This window comes from Nerophis ophidion, linkage group LG01 (assembly GCF_033978795.1).
Source record: "Nerophis ophidion isolate RoL-2023_Sa linkage group LG01, RoL_Noph_v1.0, whole genome shotgun sequence".
Classification (NCBI taxonomy): Eukaryota; Metazoa; Chordata; class Actinopteri; order Syngnathiformes; family Syngnathidae; genus Nerophis; species Nerophis ophidion.
Window position 1 is genome coordinate 76,229,054 of NC_084611.1, and position 21,164 is coordinate 76,250,217.

The 21,164-nt window shown below is 38.6% G+C and overlaps 1 protein-coding gene across 1 annotated transcript in view; it reads left to right on the plus strand.

The window, feature by feature from the left end:
- The first annotated feature begins 4,739 nt into the window (after positions 1 to 4,739).
- Positions 4,740 to 21,164, plus strand: part of ubn2a (ubinuclein 2a) — a 31,340-nt gene continuing 14,915 nt past the window's right edge. The window contains exons 1-10 of the mRNA XM_061911737.1: positions 4,740 to 5,350; positions 6,106 to 6,216; positions 11,479 to 11,577; positions 13,685 to 13,795; positions 13,885 to 13,970; positions 16,243 to 16,807; positions 17,998 to 18,068; positions 18,235 to 18,421; positions 19,995 to 20,101; positions 20,201 to 20,311. Coding sequence (XP_061767721.1) covers positions 5,039 to 5,350; positions 6,106 to 6,216; positions 11,479 to 11,577; positions 13,685 to 13,795; positions 13,885 to 13,970; positions 16,243 to 16,807; positions 17,998 to 18,068; positions 18,235 to 18,421; positions 19,995 to 20,101; positions 20,201 to 20,311 — 1,760 coding nt within the window. The 5' untranslated portion in view covers positions 4,740 to 5,038. The remainder of the gene's footprint in view (positions 5,351 to 6,105; positions 6,217 to 11,478; positions 11,578 to 13,684; positions 13,796 to 13,884; positions 13,971 to 16,242; positions 16,808 to 17,997; positions 18,069 to 18,234; positions 18,422 to 19,994; positions 20,102 to 20,200; positions 20,312 to 21,164) is intronic.

Here is a 21,164-nt window from a genome sequence, read left to right on the forward strand (position 1 = left end):
TAAAAGGTCAATAGTCAGAGAAAATAGTTTAGCCTTTTAAAACCTGTAACATGTAAGTGTGTTGTTTACTGTATGTATTTATATATATATATGTATATACTGATTCTCAGGTTGTGCTATTCAGAATCGATTCTCATTTTTAAAAAAATAGATTTTTTTTTTCTCAATCCAACAAAACAATACACAGCAATGCCATAACAATGCAACCCAATTCCAAAACCAAACCTGACCCAGCAACACTCAGAACTGCAACAAACAGAGCAATTGAGAGAAGCCACAAACACGACACAGACCGAACCAAAAATTAGTGAAACAAAAATGAATATTATCAACAACAGTATCAATATTAGTTATAATTTCAGTATAGCAGTGATTAGAATCCCTCATTGACATTGTCATTGGACATTTATAAAAAAAACAAAAAAACAATAGTGGCTTACACTTATATCGCATCTCATAAACTTGACAACACAATGTGTCCAATATTTTCACAAAGATAAAATAAGTCATTTTTTGGTTTGTTTAATAGTTAAAACAAATTTACATTATTGTAATTAGTTGATAAAACATTGTCCTTTACAATTATAAAAGCGTTTTACAAAAATCTACTACTCTGCTTGCATGTCAGCAGACTGGGGTAGATCCTGCTGAAATCCTATATATTGAATATATAGAGAATCCCTTTAAATCAGGAAAAAAACGTGTTTGAATCGAGAATCGTGTTAAATTGTAAAAAAAAAATAGATTTTGAATCAAATCGTGACTCCAAGAATCGATATTGAATCGAATTGTGGGACACCCAAAGATTCGCAGCCTTAATATATATATATATATATATATATATATATATATATATGTATATATATATATATATATATATATACATATATATATATATATATATGTATATATATATATATATATATATATATATATATATATATATATATATATATATATATACACACACAGGGTGTCCAAAAAAAAAATGCATACACTTTTTAGCAGCTGATTACTCAATTGTTTGTTCTTTCTTTTTAGCAGCTGATAACTTCATTATTTGTTCTTTCTTTGCAGATTGAACCCTTTGAACTGAATGAAGGCAGCCAGACTATACTTTGAAGAAAATAAATTAATTTTAAAATGCTACTGTAAGCATGAAAATGCAGTTGAAGTGCGAAGACAATTTAGGAGTGAGTTTCAAAAAGAACCACCATCACATCACACTAATAAGAGATAAGTTTGAAGCTGATGGAACTGTTCAGGACGTCCACAAGAAGCGTTCCGGAAGACCACGTACATCGACAAGCCCCACAAAGGAAGAAAGAGTACTGGAAATGTTTCAGCGAAGTCCAACAAAGTCTATGCGGCAAGATAGTCGTGAGGTAGGCATTTCAAAATCATCTGTCCATCGCATCATGAAACATTGTCAATGGAAAAGTTACATTCCAATATTAGTCCCTGCTCTTAATGACGATGATCCAGACCGCAGAATACGGTATTGTGAGTGGTACTTGGAACTTCCTTTGTGGGGCTTGTTTATGTACTTGGTCTTCCGGAACGCTTCTTGTGGACGTCCTGAACAGTTCCATCAGCTTCAAACTTATCTGTAATTCGAGTGATGGTAACTCGTGTTTGTGGTTCTTTTTGAAACTCTTTCCTAAATTGTCTTTGCACTTCAACTGTGTTTTTATACTTCCAGTCGAATTTTAGAATGAATTTCCTTTCTTCAAAGTTCAGTCTGGCTGCCATCATTCAGTTCAAAGGGTTTAATCTGCGAAGAAAAAACAAACAATTGAGTTATCAGCTACTAGAAGGTGTATATTTTTTTTTTTAGGGACACCCTGTATATATCTCTCTCCATTCATTCATTCAGTCGATCATTCATTTTCTACCGCATGTCCCTCTTTGCTGGAGCCTATCCCAGCTGCACTCAGGTGGCAGGCAGGGTATACACCCTGGATTAGTAGTCACCTCATCGCAGTGCCAACACAGATAGACAACATTCACACTCACACACTAGGGCCAATTTAGTGTTGCCAATCAACCTATTCGCAGGTGCTTGTCTTTGGAGGTGGGAGGACGCCGCAGTGCCTGGAGGAAACCTAAGCATTCCTATGTGTATACATATATACAGTGGGGCAAAAAAGTATTTAGTCAGCCACCGATTGTGCAAGTTCTCTCACTTAAAATGATGACAGAGGTCTGTAATTTTCATCATAGGTACACTTCAAATGTGAAAGACAGAATGTGAAAAAAAGTCCAGTAATTCACATTGTAGGAATTTTAAAGAATTTATTTGTAAATTATGGTGGAAAATAAGTATTTGGTCAACCATTCAAAGCTCTCACTGATGGAAGGAAGTTTTGGCTCAAAATCTCACGATACATGGCCCCATTCATTCTTTCCTTAACACGGATCAATCGTCCTGTCCCCTTAGCAGAAAAACAGCCCCAAAGCATGATGTTTCCACCCCCATGCTTCACAGTAGGTTTGGTGTTCTTGGGATGCAACTCAGTATTTTTCTTCCTCCAAACATGACGAGTTGAGTTTATACCAAAATGGATACATGGATGATACATGGAGACATGTATCATCCATGTCATGTGGTCAGATGAAACCAAAATAGAACTTTTTGGTATAAACTCAACTCGTCGTGTTTGGAGGAAGAAGAATAGTGAGTTGCATCCTAAGAACACCATACCTACTGTGAAGCATGGGGGAGGAAACATCATGCTTTGGGGCTGTTTTTCTGCTAAGGGGACAGGACGATTGATCCGTGTTAAGGAAAGAATGAATGGGGCCATGTATCGTGAGATTTTGAGCCAAAACCTCCTTCCATCAGTGAGAGATTTGAATGGTTGACCAAATACTTATTTTCCACCATAATTTACAAATACATTCTTTAAAATTCCTACAATGTGAATTCCTGGATTTTTTTTTCACATTCTGTTTTTCACAGTTGAAGTGTACCTATGATGAAAATTACAGACCTCTGTCATCATTTTAAGTGGGAGAACTTGCATAATCGGTGGCTGACTAAATACTTTTTTGCCCACTGTATATATATATATATATATATATATATATATATATATATATATATATATATATATATATATATAACTCTATTTAATAATACAACTCTAACATTTGACAACCAAACAATTAAACAAGGCGACACAGTAAAGACTCTGGGTATTATCTTCGACCCAACTCTCTCCTTTGAGGCACACATTAAAAGCGTTACTAAAACGGCCTTCTTTCATCTCTGTAATATCGCTAAAATTCGCTCCATTCTGTCCACTAAAGACGCTGAGATCATTATCCATGCGTTTGTTACGTCTCGCCTCGACTACTGTAACGTATTATTTTCGGGTCTCCCCATGTCTAGCATTAAAAGATTACAGTTGGTACAAAATGCGGCTGCTAAACTTTTGACAAGAACAAGAAAGTTTGATCAGATTACGCCTGTACTGGCTCACCTGCACTGGCTTCCTGTGCACTTAAGATGTGACTTTAAGGTTTTACTACTTACGTATAAAATACTTCACGGTCTAGCTCCATCCTATCTTGCCGATTGTATTGTACCATATGTCCCGGCAAGAAATCTGCGTTCAAAGGACTCGGGCTTATTAGTGATTCCCAAAGCCCAAAAAAAGTCTGCGGGCTATAGAGCTTTTTCCTTTCGGGCTCCAGTACTCTGGAATGCCCTCCCGGTAACAGTTCGAGATGCCACCTCAGTAGAAGCATTTGAGTCTCACCTTAAAACTCATTTCTATACTCTAGCCTTTAAATAGACTCCCTTTTTAGACCAGTTGATCTGCCGTTTCTTTTCTTTTTCTTCTATGTCCCACTCTCCCTTGTGGAAGGGGTCCGGTCCGATCCGGTGGCCATATACTGCTTGCCTGTGTATCGGCTGGGGACATCTCTGCGTTGCTGATCTGCCTCCGCTTGGGATGGTTTCCTGCTGGCTCCGCTGTGAACGGGTCTCTCGCTGCTGTGTTGGATCCGCTTTGGACTGGACTCTCGCGACTGTGTTGGATCCATTATAGATTGAACTTTCACAGTATCATGTTAGACCCGCTCGACATCCATTGCTTTCCTCCTCTCCAAGGTTCTCATAGTCATCATTGTCACCGATGTCCCACTGGGTCATTATTGTCACCGATGTCCCACTGGGTGTGAGTTTTCCGTGCCCTTATGTGGGCCTACCGAGGATGTCGTAGTGGTTTGTGCAGCCCTTTGAGACACTAGTGATTTAGGGCTATATAAGTAAACATTTATTGATTGATATATATATATTTATATATATGATTTAACAATGTATATCATGTTTATTATACTTGTAAAAAATGGGACTTTCTTGGATAAATAAAGGTTGAAAAAAATGTAAACACTTCAAAGTGTCAACAGGTGACTGCTTTTATGCACAATGAAACAAAGCTGTCCTGTGATGTACAACCGGTCATTTGGCTGCTGTTTGTTGTCATTGTTTTCATAAAAAAAACAACATTAAAGTCAATGTTTCATATCAAGCTATCACAACTCCACTATTCCACTCCCTGCCCTTCAGTCAGCCTCTTTGAAAAGGTCATTAAAATAGTGCTGGTGTTATTATCGCCTGTTGTGACAGGGGCGGGTCTAAGGTCGGGGCACGCGCTGATTGGACGTGATAACGCCCTCGTGTGTCACAGCGTTTCCGGTCTGAACGTACACGCATGCGCAGTGACCCCTCTCCCTCGACCGATATTTTATTTACTCCCAAAACCAAGATGGCTGCCGTAACTGTGTCGGTCCCATAGCAAATCGAGGATGCGAGCAGCTACCGGAAAAACAACTTTCCCCCGACCGTCGCATCCCCTGGAATCCATTTCGTATGGTTCGGAGGAGGCCTCCACCTCCGCGTAGCCGCTGAGCAGCCCCAGGGGCTTCGCGGAACCTTCCTTCAGGCACTATTTCGGACTAGTTTGGCGAAGTATCTGGTCTCCTTGTCGCCGTGTGTCCGGAGAGACGTGCGGCCAGGCAGCTCATCCAAATGGCCGAACCGAGAAAAGTGCAGTTTGTCACCCTGTCGGCCTTCGCGACCGGAGCCGCCTCGGAGTCGAGAAAACGCCGACTGGAGGACGAGGCCGACTTTAACTTCAGCGGAGACGACGAGGTCGAAGCGGCGGCGTCGTTAGCGGAGCCCGGGGCAGGAGGTGCCGCCAACCGCCTCGGCAAAGCCGGCGAGAGGGACAAGGCTGGAGCCGAGAAGAGGGCGACGGTGCGGCTCAACCTGCCCCTCAGCGAGCCGGACGACCGCGCCTCTGCCGAGTTTAATTACGGCGAACTCATCCACAACCTCCAGGTAGGGTCCCCCTCACTTCGGAAGTGGAGGTGGACGTCATTTTGTTCCACTTTGCCATGTTTTATTGGACTTGTCACGGCTAGATAAGCTGAGGGTTGGGGGGAAGTGCACCTTGTCTTTCGTGGATGACCAACACTAAAAAGACAGCTGCAGTTTGTTTTGAAAGGGGGTGTTCTCGTTAAACTCCACTCTTGCTTTCCAACTTCTGTTTACCGGTAAATGAGAGGACGCTGTGTCAGACACAAGATAATAATGAGGCTTCTTATCATGTACCTGTGTGCTGCTGTCTCTTGCCCAGCAACAGTCACACGGCCATTAGAGCCCTCCACATGCCACATGCAGCCTCATCCTGGCCCTCTCTTACTCAAGTACCAGGATGTAACATGTCACACACCGTTTGTTTATTTAATGCTTGCATTTTATGTTGTAGAAAAGTTTGCAGGACAAAAAGGAGCACACGTTTTTTTTAAATGTTTTCCAATTTTTGGTGTTTTGCAAAATGTTTATCACTTTTAAAATCAAAGCACACAATGTTAGCTATTGTTTTTCTCAATGTGGCACCTTTTACTAAAGAATGTCACAATATCAAAGGTGGCTCCACATAGAAGCAAATTAGAGCAATGTTGTAAGATCAGAGGACTTACTAAAGCCAATCAAACCTGCTCAAAGCCACTAGGGGGCATACTTGTACTGTCTGAGGACTGCTATAATTTGTAATGATGCAGTAATAATATTTTATTTTTATTTTTTTTCAGCCAAAGAACAAACCTCCAGTTCTGACTTGTGCCCCCAATGACCCTTTCAACGATGACGAGAGAGAGCGGCTCCAAGTTGAGGCGATGGCTAAGAAGTTTGAGAATAAATATGTAAGTTATTCCTCACATAATGTTCACCCATTTTTTCCAATACTACTGTATGTAGACTCCAAGACATCCGTGTGATTGTAGTTAATAAACACAAAAAACAACCTGCCAATGTCCAATAAAGTTGATATTTTTGTGTCAAATTAACAAAAGTCAAACTCATTTTGATTATGATCACTATGATTAGCTGTAAGCATTCACAGACAAGACAGTAGTTATTACATTTATTAATAAGATAAGATGTAAAGATGCACACAAAAATAGTTGACATTCACACGAAAGATTCTAGCAATGTATGTTGCTATTTTATATGAATGTACTTTTGTATTAGTTCTTAGTAGAATGTAAGTTTTGTTTTCACTAGCCAACTATCATGTATACACGATAGGGCTGGACAATATGGCTGAAAATTGTATCACAGTATACCGGTAAGTGTTTTTTATTGGTCGATACGGATAATTATTGGTATTTTTTATGACCTATCGAAAATAAGGACCAGGAGAAAAAATAAATGTTAACATTTTTATTTAAAATGTAACCTTCTGATTATAATTCCCTCAGCTATCAAAGCAAAAAGGAAAGGAAATATTCCATACAACCATAGAAAACAATTAAACAATCAATGTAAACAACATTTTAAAATCATATTGAACACTTAACAATAACCTTTTAAAATGCAGGTGCAAAATAAAAAAATATGTAAAAATTGTTTAATAAAATGTAACAAATTAGTGCAAAGTGTGAAAATAAAAACAGAGAGAAACCTGATTATAGCTATTTTTCCCAGCTTTAGTGCCATAAGTTTGCTCTAAGGTGGTGTGATATTACCTGTCTTGGTGGGGGGACGAGTGCATTGCATAATTTACAGACTTCATTGGTTTGACTCCGGTCCGTATTTTAAAAATACCCAAAACTGGCATGATGTCGAGGTGACTTGTTGTTTTATCAAAAATGTATTTTCTAATTTCATGCAAAGAATCAACCAACAACAAGATGATGCAACCAAACTTGATAGTTGACACTGTTACCTGATTGGCTGTTAGCGTGTTACGCCCACTGATTAGTGATCATTTCCTGCATTGTTCATTACCAGAAAGCGACTGTCTTGGTTCATGCAACCAACTTCGCTTCGCAACTTAAGTTTTTTTTATAAAGAAAACAAAAATTGGAAAATTTGATTGAGCACGTTTTTTTATAGCTAGTACATGACATTGTGATATATATATATATATATATATATATATATATATATATATATATATATATGTATATATATATATATATATATATATATATATGTATATAGGACAGTCCATAGTTGATCCAACATTATAGTGAGAGTCCAGTCCATAGTGGATCAAAGAAAGGGGCTTCACGGTGGAAGAGGGTTTAGTGCGTCTGCCTCACAATACGAAGGTCCTGCAGTCTTGGGTTCAATCCCCGGCTCGGGATCTTTCTGTGTGGCGTTTGCATGTTCTCCCCGTGAATGTGTTACTCTGGCTTCCTCCCACTTCCAAAGACATGCACCTGGGGATAGGTTGATTGGCAACACTAAATTGGCCCTAGTGTGTGAATGTGAGTGTGAATGTTGTCTGTCTATCTGTGTTGGCCCTGCGATGAGGTGGCGACTTGTCCAGGGTGTACCCCGCCTTCCGCCCGATTGTAGCTGAGATAGGCGCCAGCGACCCCAAAAGGGAATAAGCGGTAGAAAGCGGATGGATGGATGTGTGTATATATATATATATATATATATATATATATATATATATATATTATATTATATTATATTGATGCCGTTTTATCCCAGAACCCTAATACATGATTTAGTAATAATGCTATCTCCAACCAACACCGTAAATTAGAAGCACTTTGTCCGACTACTTAAATAGATAGATAGATAGTACTTTATTGATCCTTCAGGAGAGTTCCTTCAGGAAAATAAAAATTCCAGCAGGTGATTTCATTTATATTCACCATTCATTTATATTCAGCAAATTCTTTTTTTCTTCAACATCTGTCCTCAGTTAATTGAAGTAGAAAATAACTGTTGGAGATTAAGAAAAACAGTGTAGTATGGCAGGATTTTCTCTGCGAATTGTTAATTATTTTTATTAAAACTATGCCCTCCGTTATAAAATCGCAAATGGAAAACAGCAAGTTGTGCAAAAAGTACTGACCCATTGAACAGTTTAATCATTTAAAGTACTAATACAAAACCCAAAACCAGTGAAGTTGGCACGTTATGTAATTGGTAAATAAAAACAGAATACAAAGATTTGCAAATCCTTTTCATCTTATGTTCAATTGAATACACTTCAAAGACAGGACTGAGAAACACATTTTTTTGTGCAAATAATCATTAATTTAGAATTTAATGGAAGACACATTGCAAAAAAGTTGGCACAGGGGCACATGATACATGGTCTTTCCTTTTAACAACATTTTTGAAGCTTTTCAGGTGGAATTCTTTCCCATCATTGCTTAATGTACAGCATAATTTGTTCAACAGTCCGAGGTCTCGTTGTTGTATATCACGCTTCATAATGTGCTACACATTTTCAATGGGAGAAAGGTCTGGACTACAGGCAAGTCAGGCTAGTACACGCACACTTTCACTATGAAGTCATACTGTTGTAACACGTGGCTTGGCATTGTCTTGCTGAAATGAGCAGAGGCTTCCATGATAACGTTGCTTGGACGGTAACATGTGTTCCTCCAAAGCCTGTATGTACCTTTCAGCATTAATGAAGCCTTCACAGATGCGTAAGTTAGCCACGCCTTAGGCACTAATACACCCCCATACCATGACGGATGCTGGCTTTTGAAATTTGCGCCTGTAACAATCCGCAACACGACGTCCACAGTTTCCAAAAACAATTTGAAATGTGGACTCGTCAGACCAAAGAACACTTTTCCACTTTGGATCAGTCCATCTTAGATGAGCCCGGGCCCAGCGAAGCCGGCAGCGTTTCTGGGTATTGTTGATAAATGGCTTTCGCTTTGCATAGTAGAGTTTTAACTTGCACTTACAGATGTAGCGACAAACTGTATACTGACAATGGTTTTCTGAAGTGTTCCTGAGCCCTTGTGGTGATATCCTTTACACACTGATGTCGATTTTTGATGCAGTGCCGCCTGAGGGATCCAAGGTCACGGATTCTCTGAACCTTTTCAGGATATTGTGAACCCTATACAGTGAAATCCCCGAATTCCTTGCAATAGCTCATTAAGAAATGTTGTTCTTAAATTGTTTGACAATTTGCTCACGCATTTGTTCACAAAGTGGTGACCCTAGCCCTATCCTTATTTGTGAATGACTGGACATTTCATTGAAGCTGTTTTTGTACGCAATCATGGCACCCACCTGTTCCCAATTAGCCTGTTCACCTGTGGGATTTTACCAAAAAGTGTTTGATGAGCATTCCTCAACTTTCTCAGCATTTTTTTTTGCCACTCGTGCCAGCTTTTTTGAAACATTTTGCAGGTATAAAATTCCTAATGAGCTAATATGTGCAAAAAATAATAAAAGTTTTCCAGTTCAAACGTTAAGTATCTTGTCTTTAAAGTCTGTTTAATTGAATATAGGTTGAAAATTATTTGCAAATCATTGTATTCTGTTTTTATTTACAATTTATACAACGTGCCAACTTCACTGGTTTTGGGGTTTGTAGAATGGAAAAACAAGTTGCCTCTGTATTAAAGCTATTATTATATATATCTGATTTATAACACCAAAAGACAAAGTATGCAAGTAAATAGATGTGATCAAAATAGTATCAATCTCACATAGATTTCCGAGCCATTTTGAGAGATAATGAGCTAGCCAGTCACATTATACGTGATGTAGAGTTAGGAAGCACAGATCCTTTCCCCATCAATAATATTTCTAATCATACAGACTTTGTGAGAGCCAACGATTACTTTGGGAAATATTATGGTGCAGAACTTTATATTTTTAATCCTGAATATAAGGAGGATGTGCTCTAAAAGTATTAGAACCTGTGTGCTAAACATATCCAGCTTTAGTAAAACAATACAGCATCATGTAGTAGTATTGCTAAGTGATAAACAAAAAAAAACAAACTATGAACATAATATAATTTTTTTATTTTACAATGTCTGCTCTTGTGGTAATTACGACTGATAGGATGTTCATATCTTTCTTTTTAGATGAAGAATTAGTCATAATCCACACGAAAGGTTAAAAGAAAAAGTTGCTGCCTGCAGACGCTCTTTGGTAGTCGTGTCTTTGTGTCCATCTCTGGGTATAAATTGTATGTCACAGTCTAGATTCATGGCTAAATCGTCCTATTATCCAGATGAGAGGCATGATTTATAATCCAGAATAACTCTGATGAACCAAGACGCGATGCAGCAGCAGTAGTAAGCTGCATCATAAGTGAGATACCTCTCTGTTATGCTGCCCTAAAAATGGTTTGTCTGCGACTGCGTTAGTGCTTATAATAACCATTTAAACATTTGTGTTCATGTCTTTTATAGGGATTGTGAATGATGAACAACACATCTCTTTCTAATTTTTGCGTATTTCCAGTATGACTGATCTGATACTATGGTCTAGAGCGCAGAGGGGTTCCTTCCCATCGTGACGTCGTCCCACCCCCAATCTACGGAAATTACCGGAGACATTCAGAGCGGAATATTCATTATGGCCGTCTGAAATTGGGGCAATTTTTTTGATGATCAGACAGTATTTTCTCATTCTTTGCGGATTGTAAATACAACTGAATATAATTCAATGGACAATTAAGCATATAAAGTGAACTAGTTTTTCCATCCTATTGGTACTTTTAACTTTAGAGAAAGTACAGTTCCTGAAAAAAAAGCCCTAACTTTTTCTCAGTTGCGTGTCTTCTTAACAACACACTTTTAAATCCATCCTATCTTTTTCTACCGCTTATCCCTCTCGGGGTCGCGGGGGGTGCTGGAGCCTATCTCAGCTGCAATCGGGCGGAAGGCGGTGTACACCCTTGACAAGTCGCCACCTCATCACAGGGCCAACATTAATAGAGAGACAACATTCACATTCACACACTAGGGCCAATTTAGTGTTGCCAATCAACCTATCTCCAGGTGCATGTCTTTGGTTCTAAATCTATTTCTTTAATTGAGCGTTATACAATGATCAGGGTCATTTAACAGCATTTATTGTTTGTGCGCTGAACATTTATGTGCATGTGCTTTAAAGAGAAAACTCCACATCAAAATGTCAACATTAATGAGTGGTTTGTGCATTTTGTGTCATAGGGCAACACGACAAAGAGAAGGAAGGACAGAATGCAGGATTTAATTGATATTGGCTTTGGCTATGATGAGACGGACCCCTTCATAGACAACTCTGAGGCTGTGAGTACCCTTCAACCATACACACATACATTACTTAAGGTACTGAATACCTTTTTATTGAAACTTACCTTTTTTAACAGATTATTCCTGGAGATTTACATAAAATAGGATTTTAGACCTCCTATGCTAGTGAATATGTGCCTCCTTGCAAACAACCAGACCTTCCAAATCAAACAAAATGACTCATTAACAAAAATTTGTTTTTTGTAAGTATTTTAAGAGAGTTTTGGCAAAAAGTAGGAGTGTTTGAATCGGTGAATTATGTTGTCAATTTCGATATTGACCATCCATTAGTGAGAACGGCCGATATCAATCACATGTATTAACGGTAAATTTTTCAATGTATTTATTGTGAGTGCTATTGACACTTTAACAGTATCATCACAATATTTTAATTAGTTTCTAATTCTCTTTTATTACATAAATGTTTTAGAGAAAACAAAATACATTTTACAAAATTACTAAACAAATGCAAAAAATTAGACTGTCAAAGTCCTTCTATGTCCAGGTAAATATTCTCAGAATTTCTAAACAAAACAAAAACAATTTGAGAAAAAAATAAATATCGACATAATCACTCTCGTATCAATCATGTATTGACACCACCACTTTATATCAATTTGTCAATTTGTCCTCTTACTGTCAGCATTGACTGTGACAATGCATTGACTGTGACAATGCTGACACCAACAGCTGTTCGCTAGACTCTTAATAAACTACTTGTTAATTTCCTGGTAATATCTACTTACCATATTTTTTCGGAGTATAAGTCACTCCGGAGTATAAGGCGCACCTGCCGAAAATGCATAATAAAGAAGGAATAAAACATGTCGCACTGGAGTATAAGTCACATTTTTTGGGGAAATTTATTTGATAAAACCCAACACCAAGAATAGACATTTGAAAGGCAATTTAAAATAAGTAAAGAATAGTGAACAACATGTTGAATAAGTGTATGTTATATGACGCATAAATAACCAACTGAGAAGGTACCTGGTATGTAAATGTAACATATTTTAGTAAGAGTCATTCAAATCACTATAACATATAGAACATTTTATACGTTTACTAAACAATCTGTCACTCCTAATTGCTAAATCCCATGAAATCTTATACGTCTAGTCTCTTACGTGAATGAGCTAAATAATATTATTTGATATTTTACGGTAATGTGTTAATACTTTAACACATAAGTCGCTCCCGAGTATAAGTCGCACCCCTGGCCAAACTATTAAAAAAACTGCGACTTATAGTCCGAAAAATACGGTGCTTTCTGCTGTAACACGCTTCCATCTAAACTTCTTAAACTTTACTAAGCACTTATGTATTTGTGTTGTTTTTAGCTATCTTAGCTATTAGCCTGCTTGCTCTTGCTTGCTCTCTTTGTGTAACATGTTTAGCCTCGTCCACCAGTGAAAGATAGTAATAAATGCAGTTCATTTTCCCTAATGGAGGTGATTAATATTAACTTAGTCGAGTGGCTCCACACTGTGTATGGAGATACACAATTATTTAGCTGCTAGCTTGACAGCAGGGGGACTCAAATAAATACAGTGTCAGCCAAAAGGATCAACTTTGAAAGGCATTAATCAGCAGTGCGATCACATACTTTTTCAAGAAAATCGCCATATCATGATCGGTATTCGCTCAATCGACACAGCCCTAATTAAAAGTTAGTTGTTTTGTCAATTCAAGAAGTTGTTTTGATCAGGTAGTTTGTTCAAGATGTTTATGCACAAACTAAATAATTAAACTACTTTAGTATGGCTGCACCCCGCCTTCCGCCCGATTTTAGCTGAGATAGGCACCAGCGCCCCCCGCGACCCCAAAGGGAAAAAGCGGTAGAAAATGGATGGATGGATGGATAGTATGGCTGCAGGCAACAACTAATAGTAGACACCTTGGACAGAAACATTTTTGATCAGTAATGGACTGATTGATTATATGCATATCTGTATTTGGCACCAAACACTACTGGGCCCTCAGGAGAGGACTCGCATTGCCTGGTACATTGGGGAATTTTTTTTTTTAATACAAGGACCGTGGGAGTGTCATTCTAATGTTGTTTTTTGGTTCATTGTGTTCCTTCATACTGTTTGTCTGGCAGTATGATGAGCTGGTACCCGCGTCTTTGACTACAAAGCTTGGGGGCTTTTACATCAACACTGGCACGCTGCAGTTCAGAGCGGCCTCCGATTCCGAAGGAGATGAGGACAAGGTGAGCTTTGTGCCCATTTGGACGTCTTAAGCACCCGGGGGTCCTTGCACGATTTACAAAGTCATGGTGTGTGTGCTCTTTTATTTCAGAAAGCAAACAATGACATTGAACAGGCAAAGAGGAAAAGGAAAGAAGAAGAAGAAGATGATGAGAAAAGCAAAGAACCTAAACCAGGGTAAGTACTTGAAGGATAAATATTTAGAGGATTTTGGTGAGTGGAATTCTTCTTAACGTCTCATGTGATAACAATCCTTTCAAAATGAATCACACCCTTTTGAATATTCGAACCAAATGTCACCAAACATCTGTCAGCTCTTTTAGCATGCAAGTAAAACGCCATCTCATGCATCTTCTTGAGGGCAGCAGGGATGCTGACTCGCTCTTTGCATGCAACCACCTCGGAATAAAAGCGCTCCGTTATCCAAGCTCACATAGGCTAGATAGTCAAACATGAAAACAAGGGCTAAAAATAGCAGCAGCTCATGCCATTGTGTCTTCAAAGCGGAGGATGCGGTATGTTTGTGACAGCTCATTCAGAACAGGTTAATCCATCCATACACACCATGTTTTTCGGTAGGTAGATGAGGCAAAATGTCACTTGACTCGGGAAGAATTCCGTTGGTATTGTAAAATAGATTTTTGATTGTTTTGTAGCATTTGCAAAACTGAGTGCAGTACTTGATCGAAACCACAGGAGGTGAACTTTATTCAGTTAGACCTAGTTTGCATCTAAAGAGCACTTGTTCAGAGTATTAGGAAATCATTTGCTAAAAAAAAATAGTTGTAGAAATTTGGACTGTCAAATATACCTTTTTAAAGCAGTTTTCAGTCAATTATTTGCAAAATTTCAAATAACTTAAAAAAACCCCATTAGTGTTTTGACACAAATGTCAGAATGTCATACACAAACTTGTTTATAATGTTTTACTAAATACATGTGATTTATTCGCTAAAAAACCTGGTAACAGTGTTATCTAATGTTCCATGAGGGTGTATGCAGACAGGCTTATGCACTGATCTGATCGCCATTCAGGTAACTATTGGCAATTAAAGTAAAGCAGCATGTCTGGTCAAAATAAAATGATCTGTGTTGATACATGATTAAGGCAAACTATTTTTTTGGTTAATCACATTTTCCGGACATATGAGAGCATCGATGTATAAGTCGCTCCTTCTAAATTTTAATAAAAATATATTTTCCATATATTAGCCACACCAGACTATAAACTGCAGATATAAACGCTGTGAAATCAGGTACGTTCACAGAAAAATTTTGTAAATGTTTATTTAAACACCTTAATTGTGTCGAAACAATTCCTGTAACACGGCAGTAAAATGGCTTATCAAACAAAACAAGTCATCTGCATGGACCAATTAGCTGCGTAAGCTTTCTCTCCAATCAGCTAAACAGACTCAATAACTCCATGGTGACGTTTTGGTGAATGTACTGAGGAATTTGTAAAACTGAAACAATACGACAAGAATGTCATTGTAAGTTATTGATACTAACACAGACACATGTTAGTATATTAACTAATGCTAACAATGGTCGCTTGATTACATCATGATAGCACATACAAATATGCATGACAACACTCCTATAGACATCACACATAGGACAGGTTTAGGAAGTATGAATAGTTTTAGTGATATTGGTAAACTTACAAACATTGCTTGGAGTGGTAATTGAAGAATCCATACGAGAAAAAACGCTATGATTGCCTTGAACACGGAACGGCATTTATATTTCCAGTTTAAAGCATTAAACAGAAGGAAATACTGTAGAAGTTCCCCCTGCAGCACCTGCAGTGAGTGAACTCGTACAAAAGATGGCGCCATAACACAAAAAATTACAGACATGATTGGTGTATTTGCTTGTGTTTTATGAAAATGTTTTGCAATATGGCTGTTAACGAAGAGATACCCATAAATTAGCTGCACCGCTTTACAAGCCGCAGGTTTCAAATCTTAGGGAAAAAAGTAGCGGTTTACTGTCCCAAATTTACGGTATAAATTTCATAATGTCTCATGTCACATATATTTGTCAGTTACTTTTGATACTCACAACTATTGTTCAAAATAGGTTATAAAAATTTTTGAAAAGGAAAAAAAAACTATTTACCCTAAAAATAACTTAGTGCTTGTTGGTCAAATCTTCCCACATGAGATTTTGGTGTCTTGTATCCAGTGTTTTTTTACAGTGTCTGTTAAAGCTTTAGTAGAGGTTTGTTAGTGTCCTAGTGGTGTTTTTTATTTAATTTTTCAGAATAAAATGAGTCGTTCACACGTACTGTAAAATAAAAATAACAATACCGACAAAATGTTGAATGCAAGAAAGGCAGCTTTCTTGTCAGATGCTACTGATAAGTGAACAATACCAAATAATGTCAGGCAGAGTGAGCTTATTGGTGCTTGAATTTTTCCCATTTTTTCGAATGTCCCGACAGAGTGGCAGCTCTAAACCTCCATCGACCCGAGAAGAAGAAGAGGAAGAAGCTGATGAAGGATTCGCTGTATTTGGCTGCCATGCTCCGCCGCTTCAACATGGAAAAGGAGCAGAGTAGGAAAAACAACCCCAGCATGACTCCTGTCGGCATGGCCGTAGGCGTGGCCAACAAGCCGTGTGCTGCTGATGCAGCGAAGCACCTGCTGGCCTCTGACTCCATCCACTTGCAGGGCAATACCGCCTCTGTTACAAACAACGACCTTTCGCTGGCAGATCTGACTTCCGACCCTGCCGTGATGTCACTGCTGGGCTCAGCGAACGAGAAGGAACTTCAGGACCTCCTAGGCGACCTAGACTTTGGCTTGTTGGAAACGGACCAACAACACGCCGTGACGTCGGCCAGGGAGAACGGCATTCTGGGTGTCGGGGCTCCAGGCCAAAAAGTAGGAGCAGGCGGGGGCAGCCAAGGGCGAAGTCTAGGGTCTTCCTGTGGACTATATTCCCCTCCGCCGATGCCTAGCGGGTTGCCACCTCCTCTCATAAAACGCATCGAGGACCTGCGAGCGGTAAGTAACATAAGGCATGCAACATAAGGGCTGCTGAAGCTGACCAGGAAGGGTTAGTCACACAAACTAAATAACCTTACTGATGTTTACTGCCTTTTTCTAAAAGCTGTTTGGTGCTCCGTGCGTTAGTGGAAGTACGGTCAAGCATTGCTAAAGCTTATTAGCAGAAATGTTTATCTTCGTCACCTACAATGTCAGCTTAAATATTATTACCCTTGCAGTTTAAAGAATTGATTTAATATTACATGTACTACAGAAAATCCTACTTTTACATCCTTAGTCAGTTTCTTTTGCAGCCTTTAGTTTGACCTGAACATGTTCTCAAGTAGTGTGGTACAAATATCAAAATATGTAGGCTTTTCATAATTCTCACCCACCTAATTTTTTTACATATTAAATATTGTACACATTCTGGCCGCACAAGTCTATAAGCCGCTGGTGAACACATTGAAACATGAATTATTTACACAAAGGATGGTCTTCATTCACAAATCAAACAAAAAATAGTGCCCGTAACACGGCATCAAGTCAATCAAAATGTATTTATATAGCTGTTATTCACAAGGGCCTCAAAGAGCTTCACAAACTCATAATGACATCACCTGATCTAAACCCACATCCGGGCAAGAAAAAACTCCAAAGTCGTTAATGGGGATATAGAAGAAACCTTGTGAAGGGACTGCAGATGAAGTGACCCCCTATCCAGGGTGATCAGCTTCAAAGGATGTTGAGTTAGTACAATTTTTGAATTGTGTTAAATTAATAGATAATGTGGGAGTCCAGTCCATTGGGAAGCCAACAGATAGTCATAGGGGGATCTTTCCAAGTTCAGCCATTTCATCTCCATCTTGCACTCATAAAATAGCCTACCTGAGAAGTCATTTGGTCTTCATCTTTCGCCTTCGTTTGACCTTTCGGGGCCCATTAATGGTGGTGGATTTTTGTTCAGTTTCCTTTGTCGATGGCCTGTGTCAGTCCTCAGATTTGGGGCTGTGTTGTGTTAGGGCTAGGTGATGTGGCCAAAAACTATATCACAAAAAATGTTTTTTATATTGATCGATATCAAAAATAAGCCGTCATTTCAGCAAAAATATCAATATAGTTACATTCAAAAGGGCGAGGCACATCATTTTGGATTTCTGCATGCTCTTAGGTGCTGTTCGCTGACTCAGCTGTTATTCTCTCTGCAGGCTTCACGGCAGTTTGATCAGGAGGGGAGGAAGAAGTTTTTCACTTTGGACATGAATAACATTCTGCTGGAGTGAGTATGACAAGCTCCGCTCCTCTGCTGAGCTGCATGGTTTTTGTTTGGTGTCACCCTTCCTGCCGTCTCTCTGCCCCTCATTACCGAAACAGTCCCTTCATCCACCTCTCTTTAAGCTGTCATGTGTGCCTCAAGGCTGACTTTGTCGTCTGCCCTCCATCAGCATTGAGCTGCAGGTCCTGGAGCAGCCTCCCGATGTGCGATCGGGCATCTACTCGCACATAGAGGCCTTTGTGCCGTGCAACAAAGAAACTCTCCTCAAGCGGCTCAGAAAGCTCCGCCTCAACATCCAGGTGAGGGCGGCTCAGTGTGACAACGGACTGCAGCCCCCTCCGCCTCTCAACACCAAGGTGCAAATGACACGCACAATGCTTTATTCCATCTTCTTGCCTTGCAGGTGTTTTAGTTGGCTTTTGTGTGTCACATATCTATAATGATCTGATAAAGAAAGTCAAAACATAAATCTTAAATATGTATCAGCTTTTTTGTAATAGTAAAAACATTAAACATTTTATGAAAATGAATTAAAATGTAACAATTGAAAAAGATCAGTGTGGGGGATTTGCACAAACAATGTCAGCGTAACTTTTAAACATTTTTTACACTGCATTTATGTCAATGTTGTGCCCTCGGATACAATTAAATTAAATTATAGAGGTTAGTAGGTCACATTATTGTTTATTTGATAGATTTTTACTGTAATCTTACATAAACAGTTGGTATTTTGGTGTGTTCACGTTGTAGATATACTATATATATATTAGGGGTATAATGGTCCGATGCCAGCGAAAAGAAAAACGTATTGAATGATACTGGCCTGGATTTAAAAGTTCCGATACAAACAGTCCTGCAGTTGTTTTACTGGTGTAAAATTAGACATCCAGTTAACACCTAAATGTCCTCCAATACGTACAAAATGTCAATCTTTTCTTGTATTTTAATCAAGTCATTTACAAAAGGTAAACATGGTAGACCGTAAGCTACAAGGAGCTAGAAGCTACGCAACAGCTAAGCACAAATGCTAGGCATTGGTATTAAGTGTATATTGTAGTCTTAAACATGACATTTATCAATATAAACATGTATAGAATAATTATTGTTCCAGATTACTAACACACACACAAGGTGTTGTTTCAGCAAGTATCCAGTAACAAACATGTTCGCATCATTCAACATACTGCGTCATAGGATTAATTTAATAAATCATTGTGACCACTCGCTGTCGGCAAAAGCAATTACCACTCCACTTCCAAATTTACGGTCAGTTTTTAAGTTTGTCATAAGTGTAATTTTTTTCATACCTGCTGTTGTTCCATTTCTCTTAATCAAGACTTTTCTCACATTCCACCCTACAAAATAATAAAAGTGTGTATGATTCTTGCTAATATCAAATGGAAATAACATCTGTATCAGCCAACACCCAAGGCTTTAATATCATATAAAGTAAAAGTAAAACAAAATACATTGTACAACTATTCTGTCTTTTCGCATGCTGGTGTATTTTTTTTCTTCAGCAGATAAGATTTGATGTGGTTTTTTTTTTCATTGATGTTCACATATATTTTAGTGCTTTATCGAAAATATTTTTCTTTAAGTTTTGACTATGGGTCCTTATTAGTCCCACTTGGTACTTTTGCATTATTTTCAGACAAGTTCTGCGGCTGTCATGTTTTGACACCTTTGATGGTCAATGTATTTCAAGATTGTATTTGGTTTCCTAATATTGTTTCTGCCTTGTCAGAAATATTTCAATCCCATCTGTCCTCAGCGTGAATGTCTGTATTCAATTAAGCCCGCCACCTGTCGAGCTTTGAAGGCAAAACAGACATATTGCTATCCCTGTCCACACTTTCTAACTATAACCCTTTGCCTTCCTCCCCTTCTCTCTCGCTCTGCGGCCATCTTGTCCTTTTCCTCCCACAGGACGACAGGCTGAGGACGCCGCTGTTGGAGCTGAAGCTGGCTGTATGCAGTGTGATGCCGGAGCAGATCGCCAAATACAACATGGACTGTATGGCCAAGGTTGCAAAGTAAGTGGAGAGTGCTTTTTTCACTACTACTAGCTGTTTGTTTTTATCTGTTATTTATGTTGTTGTGCATCAATCACACATCATCATGTGCATGTGCAGGCAACAGTCAGAAGAGGGGGAGAAGAACGGTTCAGAGGAGGAGGATGAGGAGAAACCTGGGAAAAGAGTGATGGGTCCGCGGAAGAAGTTTGTGTGGGATGACAAACTCAGGTATAAACTTTGCTATTTGATAGTATTATTTGATATATATGTCTATATGAATACTGGTAATATATGACTATTTGACATCCATCCATCCATTTTCTACCGCTTGTCCCTTTATTTGTAAATTACCCACGTGCTCCCAGTGTCACCCACACTATATATATATATATATATATATATATATAAATACACTTCACTTCACTTCTGTTAATATCTGCTTACTTTCTCTTTTAGCATGTTCTGTCTACACATCTGTTGAAATGTAATAATCACTTATTCTTCTGTTGTTTGATACTTCGCATTAGTTTTGGATGATACCACAAATTTGGGTATCAATCCGATACCATGTCGTTACAGGATCGTACATTGGTTATATTCAAAGTCTTCATGTGTCCAGGGACATATTTCCCGAGCATATAAACATAGTATACATTTAAAAAAAAACGAAAGAAGATGTTATGCCAAAAAATATCGACGTAATCATAGTAGTATCGACTAGATACGTGCCTCTACTTGATATCATTACAGTGGATGTTAGGTGTAGATCCACCAATGGCATTTGTTTACACTTTTTAATGCCGGTGAGCTACGGTGTGTAGCGTAGTATGTTTAGCTATTCCTCGTCCTGCAGAGATGATACTTGTAAGAAAATCATTTTATTTGTCGCCATGGATCCCAGGATTAGTGATTTAGAAGTCGCTAAAACACTGCCGACGACAGATGGACGTTATCCGCTAGTTAGCTAGCCATGTCTTAAAGCACCTCTTCCTTAGGGCGTTTGTGTTATAACTTCACCTTTATCGTTGGTTTTTAGGCCAAAATGTGTCCAATCTCCCTTTTCTGTCTACACAATATGTCT